The 19,577-nt window shown below is 42.0% G+C and overlaps 1 protein-coding gene across 1 annotated transcript in view; it reads right to left on the reverse strand.

Moving 5' to 3' along the window:
* The window catches only part of GNAQ (G protein subunit alpha q), a 293,138-nt gene extending 277,828 nt beyond the window's left edge, over positions 1-15,310 (reverse strand). The window contains exon 1 of the mRNA XM_036856420.1: positions 14,957-15,310. Within this exon, the coding sequence (XP_036712315.1) occupies positions 14,957-15,092 (136 nt within the window). The 5' untranslated portion in view covers positions 15,093-15,310. The remainder of the gene's footprint in view (positions 1-14,956) is intronic.
* Between the last annotated feature and the right edge of the window lie 4,267 nt (positions 15,311-19,577).

The raw sequence follows: 19,577 nt of genomic DNA on the forward strand, positions 1-19,577 counted from the left end.
TGATATAAGACAAGGAATAACAAAGGTTGAAAAAAATCACAACCACTTGGAAAATTTTAAACTGTCTTAAACAATCCTGGTTCAAAGATAAAAATTAAAATCATAATTTTATAGTGTCTGTAAAAGAATGATATGAACACTAGGTAGTAACAAGTTGAAAAAGTCAAAGCTTTAAACACTTCTCATTTAAATCAAGAAAATGTTAAAATAAATAATCTAAGAATTTTATTTCAAGAAAATTTTTATAGTACAACTAAATAAACCTAGACAAATTAAAAGAAAGTAATAAAGATAAGGCAAAAATAAATTAATAATAAGGGTACCAAGACCATACAATAGAAAATGAATGTCTTTTCAACAAATGGTGCTGCAACAACTACTTGCAAACGAATGAAATCGGAACCCTACTTGCAAACGAATGAAATCAGAACCCTACTTCACACCATATGCAAAAATCAACTCAACGTGGATCAAAGACCTAAATGTAAAACCTAAAACTATACAACTCTTAGAAGAAAACATGGAGGTAAATCTTTGTGACCTTGGATTTAGCAACAGTTTCTTATATGCGACACCAAAAACATAAGCAACAAAAGAAAAAATATATAAACTGGACTTCATTACAAGTAAAAGCTTTTGTGTTGCTGTACAATTTTGCACATAGTTAAACATGTCATTTAACCTTATCAGTTCTATTTTCTTTTTCCCTTGGAGATATTCATCCTAGGGCACTCCATTCTTCCATAGATAAAAAGGTCAATTTTCTAGAAATACCTCAGTTATTAAAGTTGAAACTAAAAGTGATTTAAAAAACTAAACCTAAAGGAAACCTGAAACCTAAACTAAATAATAAATTGAGGCATTTGTTATTTTTGTAAATAGGCAGTTTAGAAAAGAAAATGAAGACTTTATAATAGAAATTAAATCCATACAATGCAAATAAATACAAGATTTTTTTTTTTTAGCCCATCAGATTACCAAAATTCTAATGATACTAAAATGTGCCAAAACAGTTACTACATAAGCTAGAGGTGGGAAATAAGCCAATACAACCTTTCTGAAAGTCAGAGTGGTGATGTGTATCAAAATTTTAAATAAGGTTATTATTGGGCTGATGATCCAACTCTGAGGAACTTATCTGAATATGTAAATGTACAAATATCGATCCCCTACAGTATTCTCTAGAGCACTGATGATTAAAGAAATTTAATGGACTCAAATGAGATACATATCAACAGGGTCAGGTATATATAAATGGTGGTGTGCTGGCAAATCTTGAACAACTGGCTCTGCAGGGGCGGGGGCGAGGGGAGCTCGTATTTGTAATATCAGCCAATTTCTGCGGCATGAGTACTCCCATCATGGCTAATTTCAAGCTACCAAAATGAACTCAGTGAATGCTGAGTTGAGAAGAAATGTACAGAACTGGCTTTTATGAGCAGGTGCAAGCTAGCTGCAGCACATCACCGTATGATTCCTAATACACTGGAACAATGACAAAAAAATACACTGCAACACTAAAAAGCCATATAGCTGTGATGCAAAGGATTTATATTACATGGCAAGATATCCATTACATATTACTGGATGAGAAAAGCCAGTTACATACAGAACAGCTTATGTTGTATAATCTGGGATAGTGTGAATTTATATGTGTATGCATTTTATTTTCACTTTGAAAGAAAAAGAATCACACAACAGTGATGTGTAAACATTACATTCAATCTAGTTTCGCCCATAACAAGAACAGTAAATCTGGCTTTCAGGGAGTATCTAAACCAAATTAAGATTTTTATTTAAATAAAAAAAGAACAGCAAAAGATCAACAGATTTGGCTTCAAACTAATTAAAAACTTCTGTATTAAATAATACAAAACAAAGAAAAAGAAAAACAACAGATGAGGGTTAAGTTATCTGCAGTAAATATGAAAAAGGCTAATTTCATTTGTGTGTTGGGAGCTCACAAATAGGCAAAGGAAATGAAGAGACAACTTACAAAATAAGGAATTCAACTAGAAACAAACATATGGGAAAATGGTCATTCTTACTAGTGATCAAATAAGTGCAAATGTTTTAATTATGTACCATTTTTTGCCTACTAATTTACTGATAATCTTATAATAATACTCACGATGTTGCAAATTGTATACAATCATTTCAGAATATGTTTAAGTTGTGTGTAATCAAGAGCTATAAAATTTTTCATATCCTCTAACTTAGAAGTAACATTTCATCTAACAAAAGTGTGTGAATGTGTGTGTTTTAAAAAAAATTGCTATCTATGCCAAGAACTTCATCACAGCATTATTTTGAAAATGGAGCATATATACACTAATATGTATAAAATAGTTAACTAATTAGAACATGCTGTATAAAAAAATAAAATTCAAAAAAAAAAAAAAAAAGAAAATGGCAACACTGGGAGAAAGCTAAATGCCAAAAAAAAGAGTAAGCAAGCAAATTAATATATCTCCTCTAACAGAATATTATACAATTCCAAATATTAATATGAAGCTTATATACCACACAGAAAAATGCTTACAACATAATGCTAAATTGTACAGTATGATTACATCCATGCAAGAAACATAAAAAGAAAGCAGACCAGAAAGGAATATACAAAAAACAAAAAAAATCACGTTTCTTAGATCGGTACTTTCTGGATAAACTTATGGATATATTTTCAAACATTTTTTTTCATATTTTGTCTAAAAAACTGCATTACTCATAAAATTTCAAAATCACTGAAAAATAAAACAAAAAATAATATTAACATAGAATGGGCTGTCATTTCAAAGGCCATGAAAACAATATAATGTATTCCTTAACAATGTAAGAAAATTCTTAAGTGGAAGAAAATAAACACTTCTTGACTCAAACTTTGTCTATTCAGTACAACAGTTTGTCTCATTATTAAACTTTTTAAACTATTTTAGAAAGCAACCATACCATCAGAGGATACATATCTCAAGTGTTCTTCTTTATTGCATTCCAGAAAGAGAATAAAAAACAATCTAAATTCAGGCAGTAGCACACTGCTTGAAGATATATAATATAAAGAAAGAATATTTTTAACAAAAAAAGACAAATCATTGTGTGACCTTGTGATTCAGTACTAGGGACGCACAATGCATTAATGAATTCTGGGAAGCATACATTGTAATTTGAGTAGCAATTCACAGATAGACCCTAGGGATTTAGAAAAATCCTAGACAAGAATCCCTGTTCCCATAATAAGCATGGTCTGGAGTGGAAAGCACTACAGAAAATGTGTTTCTCAAAGGACATATCTGGTGACTTTGGTGAAAATATACTGGGAGTCCAGATTTCCCTAAAGAAATATTAATGAAGTCATGATTTCCTCCATTAAAATGGAACCCTTTGTCAAGAATTGTATGGATGGGGAAATACAAATTATGTTTCTGAAACTGATCAAGCAACATACAGGTATCTTCTCCAACCAGAAGATGGGAAACTTATGGGACTCCTCATTATAAGAGTTGACATCTGCCCCAAATTGTTTAGTCATTTCTAATGTGCTTCAGGTAACATCTTAGATGGTGACCCAACACGTAACAGGAAATACCAGGATGTTCGGAGGACATCCCATTCATTAGTCCTTGAACCCATCAAGGTCCTTCCATCTCTAGAATCCATGTCTGGTCCAAGTTTGGCTCCAAGAGGAGCCAATACTATGGTAATTCATTAGTTCCTAACACACCAGGAAGTGATTGGTAATAAAAATAGAGGCTGATTTCAAGTATCTTTTGTTTCAGCACTCATTAGCTCTACTCTCAAATTATTCAAAATTATTCAAAGTATTCAAAATATATTTGCCTACATTTTGAATCAAGAAGTCCTCTTAATTCTATCATGGACAAATGAAGCCCATTTTGAATGCTGGTCGTAAATAGGCTTTAGGGACCTTGAATAATCTGCTCCCTGGACTTGGATGTTATAGCCCAGAATGTGAACAGCTCCTAAGAGAACACAACCAACACACAGGTGCATTTTTCAGCTAAAAATTACAAACAACTTCTATATTACATGGCTCCACCTGAGTAAGAATCCCCTTGGCAAGAATATCTCATGATACCATTTATCTACTCACTGCCTCGGGCAACTGAGAAGGCACTCTATTGTAGGAGAAGCATGCCACATAAAAGCAGATTTCCTAGGCAAGAGACATCCTAATAACCCATCACCAGATTAGCAGAGTTCTCAATACAGTAATAGATGCATTTCTATCACCTTAAACACCTTAAATGGCGGGGGAGGGGGGGGGGGCAATACTTGGAAGAGCCTGGTTGTAAATTTTCTTTTTAAAGTGTGAATGGTTTTCCTCAGAACACAGCTTGACTTGAGCTCTGCGCTTTAGGCTATCTAACCACCTCTGGGAGGACCCAGAGAGTGCATGCAACAAGAACGCCTCCCATAAAACCCAGTCTTCTACACATGCTCACCTCCCAACCCAGCACCTGGGAGAGGAAGGGCACGGTAGATGTGACAACGATGAAGAACCGGGTTGGGCAGTGGAGCTGACAAGAGGAAGCTGCATTGGCTGGGCTCTTCCTAATCAATGTGGCCAAGTCAACGCACAGCACAGGGCACCTCTCCTCTGCTCTCCTTCCTTCCCTCCAGAGCTTAGGGAACACACGGTGCACCACCCCTACAAGGAGCAACACCCTGTGCCCTGCCAAGCCCCTCAATATCCCCCATCACTCTCTGTCGCCTGCAACTGTTCTCCTTTTCCCCTGCACCTGTCCAACTCCAAATCTGAAATCAAGGTAAGGAAGCCTGGAGCTGATAAGATAATGAGAAGGCCATGGGCCAGAAGGAAAGTAGTGGTCAAGGAATGCCAAACGCCTGCCTGGCACTTCCAGTGGAACTGGGCTCTGTAACAATGTTTCTCCAGAGCCAGGATGAAAGTCTAGCTGTTCCTTCTTTGGTCATAGAGCCGTTTCTCCAGAATGCAGACAAGCGACACAGGAAGTTGCTTTCTTAAAGTTTCTCCGACCATGGTCATGACAACTAAGGGTGGTTCAGAGGCCACAGCAATTTATATGTATATATTATAAATATTTTTTAAAACAAAAAAGTATGAAAACTCCTTACTTCATATTATGAATGTGTCCACCCTTATCTGTTCTTCTGGTTTCAGTTAAAACCCTGGGACTTCCCTGGTGGCACAGTGGTTAAGAATCCGCCTGCCAAAGCAGGGGACACAGGTTCGATCCCTGGTCCGGGAAGATCCCACATGTCGCGGAGCAACTAAGCCCGTGCACCACAACGACTGAGCCCACGTGCCTAGAGCCCGTGCTCAGCAGCAAGAAAAGCCACCACAGTGAGAAGCCCGCGCACCGCAACAAAGAGTAGCCCCCGCTCGCCGCAACTAGAGAAAGCCCGCACTCAGCAACGAAGACCCAACGCAGCCAATAAATAAATAAATAAAAAAAAATTAAAGCCCCAACGGAAAAAAAATGAGCATAGTAATGGAAGAAGAAATGGACATAAGTGGTCTATCTAAGGGTTAATTCCAAATCTTTCCTGGAAGGCCATGGAAAAGGGACGGACTGGCTCCAAATACAAAGCAGCCCCCAAAGTGCTCCACCAAGGTGTGTGAGGCACTCCCAGTGCCCAGGCTCAAAGAGCCAACCTGCTCTCACTGAAAAGGGCAGAAATGCGCTTGAGCAGCTTGCAGGCAAATGAAAAGCACTGCTTAAAGCCCAATGAAGAAGAATAAGGAGGAGGAGGAGTGAGTCAAAGGCAGCTGCCTAAGGGTGTCTAAGAAAACACACCCAGGCCTGAGCAGGGCAGCTCAGGAACACTGCCTCTCAGGCTCCACCTCCGTGTCTCCTAGGGTGTCGCCCTTCCTGCAGGAAGCAAGAGACCCACGCTGATATGACAGGAGGCTTTTGATACCATTCCCTGCGAAGGCAGTGAGACTATCAGCAGCGTGCCGGGAGGCATGAGGGGCGGCTCTGGGCACACTTGCTAACCCTCCTCACAGCTCTCGCCCAGCACTCTCCGAGCCGCCTGCCTGCGGTGGAAAGAGCGGAGAGCGAGGGCGGCCAGGAGGAGCCCACCAGACCTGGCCGAGCCTCCCAAGGTAGCCCATCACTCCTGGAGAGGCTGAGGCTCAGGCCCCTTGTCCAGGGCTGACAGTGGCTGGAAACTGGCTGAGATGGCAACGTCGCAGAGGGGAAGCAGAGGAAGTTTCAAAGTTCAGACAGCCTTTAGATTTGGTCCAATCTCTTCATTCTACGGGTTTCTATAGAAATAGTAAAGGAACAAAGGAGCAAAACACCCGTGGGTTAGTCGCGGGAGGCAGGGCAGGAGTACCGACTGCCTTTCCGTTACAGGCTTTAGAAAAGATACTCACAGCTACACCAACATGCAGAGCCACAGGAGTATTTCCCGGCCTGCTCAAACAAACTCTCACACAGCCAGTGTGCCGTTGTTTTTGCATGATCTGCTGATTTCCAAAAATATATCACAAGAGTTAGAGAGAAAAGAGACTTAAACTCTTAACAAGTACCCTGGCATTCTTTTAAGGGCAAACCAGGAACAAGAATTAAAGTCATCCTGTATTATTAGAACAAGTCACAGGAAATGGGTCAGCTCTTTAGGACAAGAGGAAAATTGCATTTGCCATCTGCGGAAAGAACCTGTAATATAATGAAGGAGCTCTGAAAGGTGTAGTTCCTAAAATATCAATTCACGTGGCAAGAACATATCATTGTGTCTTTACCCTAAAAAATAAACTAACCAAAGAACCCTCTCAGACTGGGTATAAAGCAAGCAAAGGCTGCTGCTAGCGCCACCCTCCCTGACTACCTGGGATAAAAACACAATGAGAAAGAGATGTTTTAAAGCTCTCAAGTAAGGGAGGTGAGGGTGTTCAAATCATCAAATGAGGAAGATGCGCTCTTACCCAACACAGGCCCACAGCACCTTCTCCCCTTCTAGTACACGCACTGCATCCTATTTTGAAACCCAGTGGCCTGTGATAGATTATCCAGCACAGGCTCGCTAGCTTTCTGCTGGTAACCGTGCACCAATCTCAAGTCCCCGTCCTCTGGAAAAGGAGAATTTTACATTTTGTTCGATAACAATGTATTTTGTTTTGCAGACCGCAGTGTTGCTACAGAAAGTTAATCACCTCCTCAAAGCACATTCACAAGTCTTTCTTCTAATGCATTCAAGCACCCAACTTCCCCTCTCACCAGCTCACAACCACATGATGTTTGAAAGAAGCACCAACTTGGAAGTTCCCTAAATCTTAAAGAAATGCACACACCAGAGAATCTAAGGAACCCCTCCTAGCATTTGGTTAAGGAAGCTGTGATGAGAGAATAAACGGGTGGGTGGGATTCCATGGAAGGGTCTTGTTTTGCGGGGTGGGGGGCCTGCAGCAAAAAGCTGGAAGACTGAACAATGAGTGGATGAGACACTGGAGCGTTTCTCTCTAGAAATCACTGGTCAGCTGCAGTCACCAGGAAATACGTGGAAAACGCCACCCATCACCCCCACCGCCTCTTCCCCAAATGGAAATGTAAAAAACAAACACTAAAACTGAAAAAGATGAAAAAAGTTTTTAAAATGTAAAAAAAGAAGCAAACAAAAAATTCTACTTCAATTTTTTTACTAAGTGATGGTGATAAAAAAAAGGGGAGGGAGGGCAAATTCTGGAAAGAGGCAATTAATTCATGATTTCAGTTCTCCAAAGGGAAAAAACATGAGGCCATCTCTCAGAAATACACATGAACACGTTTCTAAACATCACTATTCACTTCCTGTAATAGAGCCAAAAAGTCTCACTCTAGCTCTTTTCTTTAATTTGCGGATCAATTATTGCTCCCTTCTGTGAGACTGCAGAAATACCATGGCATTACTAACATTCTGGTTCCCGACTGCACCACAATCCATCACACACTTCCCTGAAACAGCTATTTGCTTCCAAAGCAGTCAAATTGCTCACAATCAAAGATTAATCCTGTAATAAAGGTGTGTAAAATTTTCAAATTTCAAAGGACTTGTGTAACAGTTTTCCATTCAAACTGCTGGATAAACTGCTATTGGCTTTTTAACCCGAAACAATTACGAGAACGTTCAACTGAATCATTCTCCTGAGACAATGAATGAGAAGCAGGAATGGAGACAAAGACGACCTCGCCTTTAAAACAGAATTTCTTTAACTGTGCCCCAAGTGGCCCACAAAATGACAAAGAGGCGTGGTAAATGGAGAACAAATCAATGATACCCATTAGAAGAAAGCAAGACATTTAAATTCACTCCCTTCAACTGCTCTACTTTCTTCTGGGAACCCAGCTGCCCACCCTGTCCCCGTCCTCCTACACCCACAAGTCACCAGTTACTGAGTCCCCAGTTACAACAGAATGATTGTAAACTGAGCAAGACAAGGTGCTTCGCTGAGCTACAAAGAAACAACGGCCCCTATCTTTGCCCTCACGTAGCTTCCACTTTAGTTAGAAACATAGGGCAAGTGGTCATAAACAGTTTCTCATAGTTAAAGGCAAAAAACGATATGCTTGCTCCAAGGAAATAATATATATCACTCAGGAGTTCAAATTCTCAAGACCGTCTGCTCTCCCCAGTTGTGTAATCCCCGGAAAGCTTCTAGAATGGCCTTCAGATTATTTTGTCTTTTTCTTTGTATTAAGAGCCAATAGAAAAGCCAAAACCAGGAAGGATAATACTCAGAAGGACATGTCAGGCCGAGGGCATCAACTGTAAAACAACAAGAACTGTGAAAAGTGCTTGTAGTCTTTCCTGCTGGCAAATAAGAAACAGGGAGTGTCTCACGTAGTACATTATTTTGCACATAGTAGGTGCTTAATATCTATTTGTTCATTTGATCAGCATTGTATATACAACTGTTCTTTCTTATGGTATGTCTGGTAAAAAATTTAGAGGAAATATTTGTTTTCCAAAAACTGGCAAGTGTTTGCTGAATAAATGAATTTGAAATATCTTGATAACTTTATTTTTAAGTAATACTAATTTTGTTCTTAAAATTGAAACATGAGACTCTTAACAAAATATTCTGCACTGATTTCAGAAATTATGGCTAGGTATAAAGGTCAACCCCAGAGCTACTTAGCAAATTCAGTCTTTGGTTCTCAACACTGCAACATGGATGTTTATTTTGTTTGTAATAAAGTCCAGATTCATGACCACCTAAGATTTATGAACTCATTTATGACAGCATGTTTAGGTCCTTTTTTTTCCTTTTTACTACATGTTAGATGAAAAATCAGACAGGTTTTTTACATATCAGTAAGGTAACATATCATAGGTGATTGTTGAACAACTGCCTATAATTTTATTAGTAACAGCTGTTCACACAAAATAGAGTTTGGGTCTGAGAATAGCTCTTTCTTTAATGTTACTCCATTCAGCAGAACAAGAGAAAACATTCACTGTTTACTGTAGTCAGTTATTGCCACAGATTTAATTACCAACAATCACACATTTTACCTTCTACTACTATTTCACACTTCCCTAGGATTAATTCTGCAGAGATCTTAACATTGCTTAAAAGTTTCCCTTTGAAAAAAAAATGTCACTACCCTCCCCTTCAACCAGAAAATTAGACTTTAAATTTGCTGCTACAAATACTTGTATTTCCCTCAACCCAAAAGAGAGAGTCTGGAGAAAACACATTCTTTCCACCTTCTCAGGGAGAAAGCAATCCTAACCTTCTTAAAATGGCTTCTCTCTCTTGCAAGATGTACCCTTTGAGCTCCCTATTTTTCCTCTACAACACCCAATCCACACTTCCATTAATACCAAAAGAACTAATAACCTTAAAGAAAAACTAATATGAATGCTGGAATCAAAATCATCCTTGGCAAATCTCGTTCATTTCAAGTGTAAGTTTGCCTGGATCATGAAGAAAAATGTGTTCTTTTCTGCTAAGTTTAGCATAGCACGCAGCCTCACAACTGCAGAAGCTGTTTCAGGTCCTTAAAAATTCATCTGTAATAAAAATCATAACTATATTTAATAGGCATCTCTGAAAATTAAACATAAGCCATCTCTTACAAGGTACAGCTGGGTTGTTTGACTTTTTTTTAATGAAAAAGAGGCTATAAAATTTATCTGTAATAAACAAAATGGCCACTAAATTATTCTTCTGGTTCTCCTTCCTAAGCCTACCTAAAAATATTTGAACAGATACATACGGGATAACTTCACTGCTCAGTAGGGTTTTAATTTGCGCCCAAAATTCCCATAAGAAGAAACAATACGAGATTGACAGTTATATGGCAGATCTAGACAATGAATCTACGTGGTTCAATGCAAAAATCTTACTCTGAACGCTTTGTTATATAGTCAGAGCTACAGTTTTGGTTTTTATGAGGGATGCTGCCACTTCACTCTTCAGATACAAACTATAAGTACTTTGTTTCCAAAAACATAAAATGAAGAAAAAAAGGAAACGCATCCAAACAAATCCTGACATTTAGAAACATACTCAACACTTGCAAGCTAAAAAAGTAGCAAAAAGAAAACCAGCTGGTCTTAAAGCAGCCTCCCAAACACTGTATTATGGTATTTCCAGGGAGATTCTGTTATTAGGGCTGCTCAGAAGGAAGCTTTCATTCTGCGGTTCTGAGTAGCCATCCTAGACAGCCACTAACCTCCAGGTTAATTTGGGCATCAACATCCTCGTCCTTCCCCTAGTGAACTCTACACAGGGGGAATGGGGTGGGTGCTTTTACCCAGACCTGCATGCATGAGCTCTCCACACAGTCTAACTTTGTCAGAGCACTCCTAGCCTTCCAGGTGCCTTCTTGCTCTGTAACTGTTCAGTTTTCAGTACAAATGTACATCGCTCAAATTAAAAACGTTCTTTCTGCAATTCTTAAAATTTAATCGCTGTGGTTCTCCTCATGTAATTATATATAGGTAAATCGTAAAAATCTGTTCGGTCACGACCTGTACAATAGAGAATTTAAAAATTCACTCTGTTGAGTGTATCATGGGGAAAAGTATATGGCAAAAAGATGAGAGGGTTAAACTAGCTTCTATACAAAAATAAGTAATCAAGACATGGTATGGTTTCTTTTTTTTTTCCTGTAAACTTTCATATTTTAAGTGTGACTGTTATCATTCCCAAATGCACCCAGCACAGAACTGTAATACACTGGTTCAATATGTGATGTAACATCTTACATTAACACTTCCTATCCTGGAATGCATTTGTATTTAATTGGCTCAAAGAGTTACATATAATTTTTTAAAAAAGATCATGATTTTCTCTGCCACAGAATAAAAACATTACATTTCCCCATGTCTCTATAATGTCTTCATTGTTTTATGGTCCCAATTTCTATTAGGAGGGTTACAAATAAGTTTACTTATTCAACAAATACTTATTGAGACCATTCTATGAATTAGAGATTGTGCTAGAAGCTGGGATTTAATAGTGAACAATATAGAATCAGTCCTCAGTCCCTACTCTCCTAAGCTTCCAGTCTAGAATAGAAAGAAAATCTCCAATCACATGTGCAATTCAGTTAGAAGAGCAAGAACATATATTCTTTCATCTAAAACGGGCCTAAACTTTGCCTCTTCAATAGGTAGAATCCAATCAATAAAAAAAGATTTGCTAAATTTTTCTATTTGATGATTAAGAGCTGAAGAGTAAAGATTTCTAAAACATGTAAAAATAAGACAGGTTAATGGGGGAAAAAAATGTGTCTTCAAGGAACTGAAAATTTCAACATGAATATCCTTGACCGGAAGCAGGCATTCAAGGCCACTTGTTTTATACAGACTTAAAGACACATTATATTAAATAGTGTGACCTATGTACCACCAATAGAAATATTTAGTTAATATTCATAAGTATTAATTAAAGGAAACAATGTGCATTACATCTAGGAAGTATATAAAAACTTAAAATATTCTCTTGCATATCTATGTAGAAAACAAACACAGTTTTCTTTGAGGTGTCTAAGAAAATAAACACTGTATAAATGAATTTAGGAAATGAATAAAGAAAACAAGAATTCAGAATTTAATATGCTATTTTATGGTAGTAGGTTTCTGGGTTCATTTTTTAAAAAGAATAAATATCAAAATGTATAAGTACTGTAGAATTTGGAACATATCGGCGTTAATTGCTGGATAGGTATCAAGGCAGCCCAAATTTTACTGCCATACTTTCATCTAGGCAGGTAACCACTATTTTCTCTTTCTAATTTCTCCGTAGTATAAAATTAACTAATTAATTTTATATTTTGCAAGGGGCCCCTGCCAAATAAATCCATTAAAATGGTGTCATGCTTTGAACTACAATTTACTTTGAAAATAATTTTACACTGAATTTCATTTAAATATAAGGGTGATTCCTCAATTTAAATAAAGTAGTTAAAAATACTGGTAAACCTTTTGATGGGCATCATTTACATGAATGAAGATTGAGTGCACACATCAAAGCAGCACATCAGGCATTCCTCAGAAGGAAACCCTCCCCAATACCTTCCCTGGTTCAAATTAACCATCATTTCTCTCCGGGACTCAAAAATTACAAGCACACACACAAATCTACACTTAGTATATAGCACTGACTATATAAATAGTGTAGGTACTGCACTAGTTATGTTACAAAAGCAACATACCTAGAACATGAAGCTGTAGCAAATCTTACATGATGTCTAGGGATTGAGTTTCTAACAAAAAAGTTGTATAGTTTTAAAATGCTAGTAAATGTAGATGTTAAACTGATGTCATATTTTTCTACCACTTCTAATAGGCCATATTTGGGGGCTGGGGGCGGGGCTGTAGTTAATCCTACTCTCGAAAATCTAATAAGAAGGGGAGGAAAAAAAGTTCTCCACACCACCACTTTAGCAGTAAACTGTTTAATTTTTTTCCTCATAAAATTATCTCCAAGTTCATTTTTTAAAGCAAAATATGTTGTTTTGTTTTTAAAAAAAGCACAATATGTTACTTAAGTCCAGTCTGTAATTAAGTGTCCATCTACGGGCATTTCTCCCAAAGTCCTCCTCCTAGACATTCAAACCTAGGCCCTCAGACAGACAAATCCCCTGAGCTCTAACTCACAGCTGCTAGGAACCCAGAGCTGCCACATTTCAAGCAATGGGGTTGGCCTGAGAGACCTCAAATGCCCTATTCACAGCTAAACAGAAACAAATAGACTGTACACAGGGCAAAAGAAAAAGAAAAACCATCCTTAAGTCTCTCTAAAACACACGCTTTTTCCCTTAATCATGCATTAAACTCCATACGTTTCTCTTGCCCCCTCTATTTTCTTCTCAATCTTGAGAATTCAGAAAGCATTCAACTACACCTTTTCAGCCATTAGAAGTAGCTCAAAATGAGAATAAAAACAAAAAATAAAAAGATCTTCCTTTTCCAATTGCAGTTTTCCCCTTCCCTGGCTTCATTCCCTAAAGTCCGCCCCTCTTATCCAGGGTTTGCATTCTGTTCTTTATAAACATGTGCACATTTACCTAATCTGGTTTCAAAATGAAGACATTAAGCAGGGCATGTGAGTTAACCATTTGTAACTATTTGTAATCACTGTATTTTGTTCCTTCTTGTAAATGATCCAGTACATAAGCAGTTCAGTCCCAAAGGCAATTGGTTCCTTGAACCAGGAGATGGAAAGTTCAAGATAAGAAAGAAAATGCATGCTTCCCAAATCAGAATTGACAATATTCTTTTCTTCCAGAAATGTCTGAGAAGTCCATTTATCATACACGCAAATATCCAGAACACGAGTGCAGACATTTTTCAGGCCTGTTACTGCAAAGCTGTTTGCTCTTCCTACCACAATAGCTCAGAGTTATGTCGCGCTGGCCTGAACGTTGATTCTGAACATTCTCTCAGAGATAATAATCAATAAAATTCCTAGTTCAGAAATGGCATTTTCTTGCTAACTTATGTTAGGCAGAATGTTGGGTTATTTTGTAGAGATTAAACGGAAATTTTTGCTGTTCACTTCCCGTTTCCTTCTAGCCAGATTCCAAAGATATTAAAATGCTGTCCGCTTTAAACAAAAGGTTTCTCTTTGCTTCCATGAGAGTAATTGAGGCTGTACTGGTAACTATTGTGAATTCAGGCCTACATCTGGGTTGTCTCATTAAACAAAAGATACCCATCGCTGTCAACAACCATACAGCACAACCCTCCCGTATCCCTCATCTTTATCTGGAAGGAATGGTGGAGACACACGCCTGTCACCATTAAGAAACTCTTCTGGGTCCCTCCTTTTGGTGGTCTGGTGGTTAGAGAACAGCAATTGTGTGACACATTTGGGCTTGCCTCCCCGCCCCGCGAATACACAAGCCCGCTTTCTTCGGAGAGCCAACCACTCGGCTCCCTCCTCATCGCTCCTCGGAGAATCCAGTCGCGAGTCAGCCCACCGCTCCACCATTCGCTCCCGACCCCGGAAAGCACTGATAATGGATGCACACAGGCCACCCCACCGCACGCCATCCCCCAACGTGGCTCCGCTCGCCACCCTCGGGCCACACATACGCACAGCTCCCCACTCCACCACCCCACGGGGCGCCGCGGCCACGACACTGGAAGTTCAACCCCCCTGCCCACCTTCCCACCCCCACGCCTCTACCCGAAGCAATGTGCCATTGAGCAAATGGCAGAAGCACCACAGACAAACGCGCACCCCGAGTGCACAGCCCTTAGGTATACCGAAAGGCACAAGCCGAGGCCCTAGGCAGAGCAACCCCGACCCCTCTGCGCGCGCGCGCGTCTCTGTACGCGCGCGCGCGCCCAAGAGGGTGCGGGTAGTGGCCGGGAACGCGCCCGGGGAGGGCAGGGGCGAGCCGCGGACGACCGGGGGCCGGGCCACGGTCCTGGGGGGATGAGGGTGGTGGGCAGGGGGCGCAGAGGTCCGGCGGGAAGGCCCGCGGCGGCCGGCTCCGGCTGTACTCACCGAGCAGCAGCAGCTTGAGCTCCCGGCGGGCGTCCCGCTTGTCCCTGCGGAGCTGCCGCTCAATCTCGTCGTTGATCCGCCGGGCTTCCTTAGCCTCCTCGCTCAGGCAGCACGCCATGATGGACTCCAGAGTCATTCTTCCAAAGTGCCTCCGCTGCAGCCCCGCCGGCACCCCCTGCTCACACGCGCGCACACACACCCTCCCGCCCTCGCTCCCCCGAGGCAGCGGTGGCCGCCGAGCCCCCGCCGCCCGGGCGCGCGTCCGGGATGAGCTCGGCGAACCGCCGCGGGGGCCGCGGCCAGGGCCGGGGCCACTAGGTGGGCCGGGGGTGCGGCGGGAGCTGGCGGCTCGAGCCGCCGGGAGGAGCGAGGCGGCCGCGGGAGGCGGCCGCGGGCGCTGGCTCGGGGGGCGCACTGGGGAAGGCCGCCGCGCCCGGCCTCGCTCAGACGCCCGCGCCTCCTTCCCCGGGAACGGGCGGCCCGCCTCGCCCCCCGCGCCGCCGCCGCCGCCGCCGCGGCTCTCCTAAGCCGTGCGCCCGGCGGCGAGAGCACATCCACCGGGGCGTCCCCGCAGCGAGCGGCCGCCGACGGCTCCCTGCGCCCGGCGCGCTCGCTCCTCGCCGCCGCCTGACACGGCTCCCGGGCGCCCTCGGCCCTGCCCGCGCCCACCGCCCGGCTCGCGCGCAAACCCGACTCGCTGGCCCGCCCGCCCGGCCGCCGCGCGCTCCTTCGCCTCCGCCTCCGCCTCCGCCAGACGCCCACCCCCGGCCCGGATTGCCAGGCGCGGAGCGGCTGCTCAGTGCTCGCCCTCCCCCTCGCCACACACACACATTTTCTTCTTTCTCTGAACTGGAGCACAGATCCGGGAGGGAGGCGGCGGCGGCGGCAGAGGGAGGAGAAGGAGGAGGAGGGAGGGGATGGGCGTGGGAGGAGGGCAGCGGGAGGCGGGGCCGCCGGCCCCTCCTGGAAGGCTTTCCTGGGCTCGCAGCCGCCGCGGCGCGCCTCCCAGTGCGGCTCTCCCCTCGTTCTCGCAGCTCCTGCTCCCGCGCCCTCGGTCTGGCCCGCCGGCTCAGCGGTCACGGCCACCCCGGCGGGGGGGCGAGGCCGGGTCGCTGAGGCGCAGCCGGGGCCGCCGCCAACCTGCAGCTGCCGGCCGGCCGCCCGGGCGTGGTAAAGCGGGAATATGGCGGCCTCCGCCCGCCTGCTGCCCACTGGCCCCGGAACGCGGCCGCGGCTCCCCCGAAAAGGCGGGGATCTCGGCCCAGTAAGCCCCCAGCACCGGCCGGCGCCGCGAACACCCGATCCGGCTCCCCCGAAGACGGCCTCGGCGCTCCCGCCCCCCGGTCCGGGGCAGCGCGGATCAGTTCCGCCGGGCGGCTCTTGCCCAGTTCGGTGTTCTTTCCCGTTCCTGTTTCTGAAACGCCATTCGGATAGAAAGTATCTCGCGTCACCTCTGACCCCAGTTCTGTCGTAGCAAATAAGATACACTCAATCGTGGAGTGTGACTGGAGAAGAGAAGGAACTGTCACTGTCTCGCGGAGGGGGGACGGGAGAGATTTAATAGGAGAAACTGTCCACAAAGTAACTGGAGATAGAAATCTAAATCCTGAGCAGAAAAATGAAGCGGCCCAGTTTCCAAGAGCCTCCTGATAGCGTCCAACTTTTCATGCTATTGAAGTTGTTTTTGTTTTGTTTTTTTACAAGCTCTCCTCTTGTTTTTGAGAAATGCACACGATGTTTAACAGACAAGTAATCGACTTTACCATTCTAGACCGAGATGGAATTATGACTTCTGGGAAAATGCAAAGTAATGTGAAATAAAAGAAATGGAAAGAATAAAAGAGGAAAATGGGAAAACCAGGATCGCTCCAGCAAAATGCCATTCTAGTATTTTGTTTTTCCACTTTCGATTGAGGCAGTTTACTTTAAAATGTTGTTTGCTTATTTTGTTGTAACATGTGTCTGATAAATGGCCAAAAAAACTCCTTGCTCGTTCAAGTTTTATTTGATCTAATAGCTACAAGGGGTGAAACTCATACTGCTTTCTGCCTTAATGGAGCCTCAGGTCTTGAGAGTAAATTGTATCTTAAGAAGGGAATCCCTTTTTCACATTTTATGTTTTCTCTGAGATGTCTCTAATGCAAACCTGCTGATTCAAAATGTAAAGTGAGGGCATGACTCTACTATTGCTATAGGTCAAGAGCGCACATAGGATTCTTGGATGACGGGTGTGCGACTGCCTTCTTTCATTTACCATTACTTCCACCCCTTGAGACACAGACACACACACACACCACGACTTAGACCAAACAAGTCATCCAGACATAAGCTCTATATTTTAGACTCCCCTTTCAAAAGGATATTTGGCCTAGAAAATGCAGTTATCCCTTAGTTGAAGCCAAGGATGCAGAACCTGTGGATAAGGAAGGCCGACTGTAATTAAATTTCACCTTGGCCAGGAAAGCAGAAAGGACAAACTTCACCCTCTTTATGTGAACAATGTGAAATCAAAATTTAAAATTAAGTGACTAATGAAGTTAAAGATTGAAATTCAATATGCCAAAATTTTAAATGGCTTCAAGGGAAAAACTTAATTATAAGTTTGCATCCTCTCAAATATGTCTATATATGAGTTTCAGAGAGATACAAAACATCAGAAAATCAAATAACAGTCAGGAAGCTTCATATAAGTGTCTGGTTTCCTTGCCAAGAATCCTCTGAGATTTTTGAAAATGTCTCCCAAACTATGCTATTAAACTATCAGGTACTCCATTTTGACTGAATTGACCTATATATATATATATATATATATATATATATATATATATATATATATATATATATATATGTATGTATGTATATATATATGTATATATTTATTTATTTATTTTATTTATATTTATTTATTTGGCTGTACCGGGTCTTAGTTGCGGCACACAGCATCTTTAGTTGCAGCATGTGAACTCTTAGTTGCGGCATGTGGGATCTAGTTCCCTGACCAGGGATCAAACCCAGGCCCCCTGCATTGGGAGTGTGGAGTCTTAGCCACTGGACCACCAGGGAAGTCCCTGACCTACTTTTTGATGAAAGGAATTAAATTCTTTCAACACATTGTAGAACAAGAGAAGTCTGTTTTGTCACCCCTATATGCCTAGCATCAGGGACACTCCTTGGCACTTGGTAGATATTTGAATGGATTAGACAAATCAATAGGAGGATGTTCCTTCAAGTATTGGGAAGAAATCAAGAAGTAAGGAAAACCAACACTCTGCAGTGATAAAGTCATATATGAGTGTCAATAAGGAAATAGGAAAATTTCAAGTCTGAGCCCAGATCTACTTAGAAACCTTTGCATATGTATCTGGAAAGCATTTGCCAAGTGAATATTCATACAACCTAAGTCAAGCGAACAAAATCCATGTAGAAACTACTGAAGTTGTTGACCATGTTCTAGAAGCAAATATGCTAAAATATTCAACTAAACATGGATCATGTTACAAAGTCCCAGTTCATTAAATCGACAAACTTATTCATTGCCTACCATATGTAAATAACTAAGATGAAAGTGCAAGAAGAGAGATACTAAGATGAATAAAATATGGTCCTTGCCCTCAATAGGCTTAAAGTCTTAGGGCTCTGAACAGCTATAATAAAAGAAAATGAAATCAATTTGTATTAAAGTTGGGATACAAGTAAAATATAAAGGTATAAAAAGGAAGGAATCATTCATTCTGTTCAGGAGAACTGAAGACTTCACAGGAAAGGGGACATTTGGAATGAATAGGTTTTCGATAAATATGTATCTACACCACTTAAGAGGAAATCAACAATTTCAAATCACCCCCAAACAGACAGTGAAATGATAAACCATTTCAAGAATTCAAGGGCAATTACTAGATAGCTGAAAAGCAAACCACAAAACCTTAGGAGCAGTTAACACCAGAGGGAAATGGGAAGACTATCACCTCTTCTGTGACATCCTACCTCCACTGTCACGTCATCCTGTCCTTTGGGTACTGGCAAAGAAAAACAGTCAAAGGCATAGTTCAGTCTCCAGGAGTGATCCTAGGGTCAAAGAGTGTAAAGGTCACAGCCACACTCTTGTAAAAGATGCTTGGGGGGAAGGAAAAGCCTGCACTTCTCTTGTTCCCAGAGTCACTTAGCATGGCTGCTTCACACCATGCACTGCACCACTGTAATACCACTGTAATTGTCTACTTCTCTCTCTCTCTCTCTTTCATGAGATTAGGAGCTGCTTGAGAGCAGGGACCTTGTCTTTCATAACTGTTTTCAGTGCACCCAAAAGAGTGCCTAGCCTAGAACGGATACTCAGTAAGGGATGAATGAGCACAAGAATACAAAACCTACATCAACAACAAACACACTCGCAGACTGCCTGTCCCAGGCAGTGCACTATGCCAGATGGCTGAGGCATACAAAGCCCTTAAAGGTTTAATAATCTATTTGGGCAGGCAGTCTGCATGCGTAAAACAACAATGCGAAATGAGAAGCACTGGCTGCTAAGCTACAGTATAGAGAATGAATTGCTAGAGGAGTTTGGAAGAAGGAGCAGTTAGTCAAGCCACCCTGCAAAGCAACCTGAAGGAGTATGGGTAGGCAC

This window comes from Balaenoptera musculus, chromosome 6 (genome assembly GCF_009873245.2).
Source record: "Balaenoptera musculus isolate JJ_BM4_2016_0621 chromosome 6, mBalMus1.pri.v3, whole genome shotgun sequence".
NCBI lineage: Eukaryota > Metazoa > Chordata > Mammalia > Artiodactyla > Balaenopteridae > Balaenoptera > Balaenoptera musculus.